The 4,600-nt window shown below is 46.9% G+C and overlaps 1 protein-coding gene across 1 annotated transcript; it reads right to left on the reverse strand.

Annotated features, from left to right (window-relative positions):
- Nucleotides 1-1,255: 1,255 nt before the first annotated feature.
- hs3st1l1 (heparan sulfate (glucosamine) 3-O-sulfotransferase 1-like1) lies at nucleotides 1,256-3,838 on the reverse strand (the record flags this gene model as incomplete). The annotated part of the gene is given in 2 exon segments (XM_014034322.1): nucleotides 1,256-3,535; nucleotides 3,793-3,838. A coding segment is annotated over 1 exon segment (927 nt). The 3' UTR covers nucleotides 1,256-2,470.
- Nucleotides 3,839-4,600: the final 762 nt, after the last annotated feature.

Consider the following 4,600-nt stretch of genomic DNA (forward strand, 5'->3'; position numbering starts at 1 on the left):
ATCTGTACATCCATCTGTACATCCAACCATCTGTACATCCATCTATACATCCATCCATCTGTACATCCATCCATCTGTACATCCATCCAACTGTACATCCAAAAAAACTATCTGTACATCCATCTGTACATCCAACCATCTGTACATCCATCTATACATCCATCCATCTGTACATCCATCCATCTGTACATCCATCCAACTGTACATCCAAAAAAACTATCTGTACATCCATCTGTACATCCATCCATCTGTACATCCATCCAACTGTACATCCAACCATCTGTACATCCATCTGTACATCCAACCATCCATCCATCCATCCATCCATCATCCATGTTGTATCTCCTGAATGTTCAGGACATATCCAGATTCAGGGGTTAAACTGTCTCAGGACCCTGACCTCTGTTTTCACCAGAGGATGGAGAACATCTGAACTCTGAGCTGCAGGTCAGACACATCTCAGCTGGGTTCAGGTGGGTTCAGGTGGGTTCAGGTGGGTTCAGGAGCCCCCTGGTGAGCAGAGGAGAGAAACGTCTGTGAGCAGCTTCATGTTCTTTAGCTTCATCAGCACATTCTCTTCACCTACACGTCTAATTTTCCACTCTAATTATAACCCTAAACCCCAGGTCACCCTGCTGAACTGCATGTAGATATTCAGCACATTTCTGTACAGCAGCTCCAGATCCAGAGCAGCATCACTGAGTGTTGGCCTCAGGAGGCTGGGAGTGCTTATTCCAGCAGACAGAGCGCAGGAGATCACATGAACATCAGGTCCCAGCGGAGCTGTAGCTTTGGCTGCTGTTTAAAGTCGAATCAATGAAAGAAACACGACCCGGCTCTGTTTGTGGTGCGCAGGGGCGACAAGCTGTTTCTGGGAAAACTGCATTTCAGGGAAGAGCTAACGAGCAGAAAAGCATCTGCACAGATACCAGATCACGTGTAAATAATTTACAGGACTGTTAGGTCCATAATTTATCCACCTGAGCAGGCTGTTGAAGGAGGCAGCAGAGTTCAGCAGCTGACTGTGGACATGTGAGTTCAGCTGCTGCTGCTGCTGCTGCTGCTGACCCTGCTGCTGCTGCTGCTAACCCTGCTGCTGCTGCTGCTGCTGACCCTGCTGCTGCTGCTGCTGCTGCTGCTGCTGCTGCTGCTGCTGCTGCGAACCGTTTCCTTTCATTAATGTCCACCTCACACCGCAGAAAATCAAAGCCTGTTTTTAACTCCGGCTGCGTCTGAAAGAACAGAAATGTGACAATTTACCTTTTWAAACCCGACAATTTATTATTAAGAAGAAGAAGAATATCAAACATGTAGCAGGGAGAAACGTCAGCAGGTTTATCAACATGTTTCCACTGTTATTAAAGGAGTCAGGACATTCTGGAGAGGCTTCTGTGGGTCCACTTCAACAAGCAATATCTAACCTGTTGTAGATAGCTCTCTGAATGAACACAGTATGGACAGGAAGTGTTTAATGCTGACAGGACTGATGAGCCAATGGCTAGTCTGAATGTTATTCATTAATTTAGCTTTTCACAGYGAGTTTAAYGGRATRATTTGCTTGTAAACTGTAGCAGCTAGCTGTAGCACGTCTGGTGCAGTGTGGAGTCACTTCCAGTATTAAAAATAAAAGCATTTACGTTTAATTTTGATGGTTTATTGTTTGGGACATCTCTTTCATTCATCAAGGCATTTTTTATTGCTAATAGCTCAATTAATTTTTTTAAATAAATAACTTTAAAYGCATGTGTTCTCCGTCAGAGTTTCATATTTTTAAATTAGAATGATGAAAACATGAAACTATGTGATTTTGGAGACATTAAACTAAAGTGTTTGTTCTGCTTTATTAAAGATAATTGTCCAGTATTTTGCTGAATGGTACAAATTTCTGCATTTGAAGTTTTTCTCTGTTTTCTGTGGGACTTTAAGTTATTTTATTCATGAATAAATGAGGTGCTTTTCTTCTTGATTCTACACAGAAAAAGTTAAACTACTCATGGTTTGTGCAGAAAAAGCTGAATTTAAAAAGGAAATGAGAGAAATTAAAGCTAGGAGCAGCTCTGTTTATGTGGACAAGAATCAGATTTTTTACTTGAATACTTTAATAAAAATAAAACCAACTGGCTCTAACCAGCCTTCAGCTCATCAGTCCTGTCAGAGACAAACCTTTTATCCAAACTGAGGCAAGAGATTAAATGTTGAAATCTTTTCCACAGAATTCACTTGAAAATGTCCAAATTATCCCTTTAAAGGTTTCCAACATGGAAACACTTCTTGATGTTTTGTTGTTTGCAGTTTTACAGTAACTCCAGCTGTTTGTGTGCAGAACACAAGACAGAACCGGTCCTGAACCAGAATCAGTCGAAGGCCCCTGAAAGGCCTCTGTCTGATGTAAAGTGCTTTTTCTGAATCCAGTCTTCAGTCTGTTCCAAACAGAGGCTCGGCAGAGTCCAGTTTGGGGCTTCAGGCTCTCTTATTGCCAGTCGAACGTGCGCCTCACCAGCCTGAAGAAGGTCCGGTTGTGCTCCCGCAGGAAGGAGCGCAGCTGCTGCAGCACGGTGCCGTTAACGGCCGGGTGGGGCCGGCCCTTGGACTCGTGCAGACAGCGCTCCCTGCCGTCGGTGCGGATGCAGTAGAAGCCTTTGGTCTGGTTGAAGTAGAAGTTGGAGGACACTATCCTGGGCGGCAGGTTCAGGAAGCGCTCCACCTTCTGCAGCTCGGGCAGCGGGTCCCGGATCAGGGCGTCCCCGTCCACGATGTGGATCTGCTGCAGGGGGAAGTGRCGCAGCCAGTTGCGCATGTGCACGTCGTACAGGCTCCTCTGGATGGCCTTGTAGCGCACGTTCAGGGCGCCGCCACGCACCAGCAGCCTCTCGATGGCCTGCACCGGCTTGTGGTTCTCCAGCCGGTTGAAGTAGACCTGGGTGTAGTCCGAGATGACCCGCTCCGTGGGGTCGCGCAGGATCAGCAGCAGCTTGATGGAGGAGTTCATGGCGCAGATCCGCTCCGGAGCCAGAGGCGAGGTGAAGTAACCGGGGGTCTTTTCCACGGTGATCTGACCCGGGGACGAGTAGGGCATGAGCTCCCGGTACCAGTCCAGACCCTTGGCGTAGTTCTCGTCCCAGTCGAAGAAGTGCACCTCGGTGGCAGCGACGGCCACTTCGGGGTGGATGTCCAGCATCTCCAGCAGYGCCCGCGTGCCTCCTTTACGCACGCCAATGATGATGCTGTGTGGAGCTCGCCTGCTGCTTCCTGGAGGCGGAGACATCGAAGCAGCTTCAGAACCGTTGGCTGACAGTCCTGGACCCAGGTCCACAGGTAGTCCTGTCTGAACCAGCTCGGGGGGAGAAGCGTGCGCCTGGAGGGCCAGCAGGAACACCGSAACCAGGAGACGTGCCATCGGAGCCGAGGAGCGAGGCCGGGCGGCGGAGAGGAGGAGAAACGCTGAGGTTTTAGCTGCAGATCAGCTGATTTATCCTGAGCTGAACAAGAAACAAAGAGCTGGAGKAGGAAGACTCATCAGCAGACCACAGAACATCTGCAGAGAAGCAGAAAGACAAAAAGAAAAAAGCTTTTAGATTCCAGGCTTAAAAAGCAGAATGAATGTCTTAGATTGAGACGGCACTTCCTTCACCCCCCTGAAAAACCCATAAAGTAGAGCTGGGCGGTATGACCCAAATTTTGTATCAAGGTATTTTCAACAATTACACCGGTTTCAAGGTATTTTTTTCCTCACAGCTCAGCCGATAATAAAATGTACAAACTTTGCTTATTGACTTTTTTCTTTTACTGTACCTCTGTGTCACTGTTTCCCTCCTCTTGTACATCTTTTCTTCTTTGCCTGGTTRTAGACAGTAATCATGCATTAAGGTCCGATCGTGAAGGGTTGAGAAAAAACATTATTTGGTCTATCGTTACGCGTTAATAAAACTTAAAAGGACGACTCACCTTACACACCAGTCAACTCAGCTACACTACAAAACTACTCCCCCCCCCCGGGCTTTTCACAATAGAAGCACACTAGAGTCTCCATGCAATAACATCTCCATTTTAACGTAACGCATTAAATCTAACCGTGCACGTCACTGAAGGCGTGTTTACTATTCAGCAATGGTGAAAACATGATGTTTTTTTTACGTCAGACCATATAAGCGGCTGAAACACACCACCCGCCGCCAGTTGTTCCAACAGTAACGTTAGCATGCTAATGCGCTTAGCGGTGCTGCGAGGAAACGTGTCCCCAGGGAAACAGTTCACTGGCGGCTGCGACAAAACGTTCTGCACGTGTTCAGGCTCTTTACACCAGTATTCAGAAAAGTCATATAACAAAATTAAAAACCGGTCACAACTGCAGTGAAATTTTAATCTCACTGGACGCAGAGAAAGCTTTTGATCGGGTGGAGTGGAACTATCTTTTTAAGACCTTGGAGATGTTTAACTTCGGCCCTAAATTTGTTTCATGGGTGAAGCTGATATATACCTTGCCAATGGCAGCAGTACGCAGCAAGGTATATATCAGCTTCACGCACTAACAGTAATCTATCCAGCTATTTTGAATTGGAATGTGGTACGAGGCAGGGTGCCCACTCTCGCCACTCTTATG

Source organism: Austrofundulus limnaeus, unplaced genomic scaffold, assembly GCF_001266775.1.
Source record: "Austrofundulus limnaeus strain Quisiro unplaced genomic scaffold, Austrofundulus_limnaeus-1.0 Scaffold2053, whole genome shotgun sequence".
Lineage (NCBI taxonomy): Eukaryota > Metazoa > Chordata > Actinopteri > Cyprinodontiformes > Rivulidae > Austrofundulus > Austrofundulus limnaeus.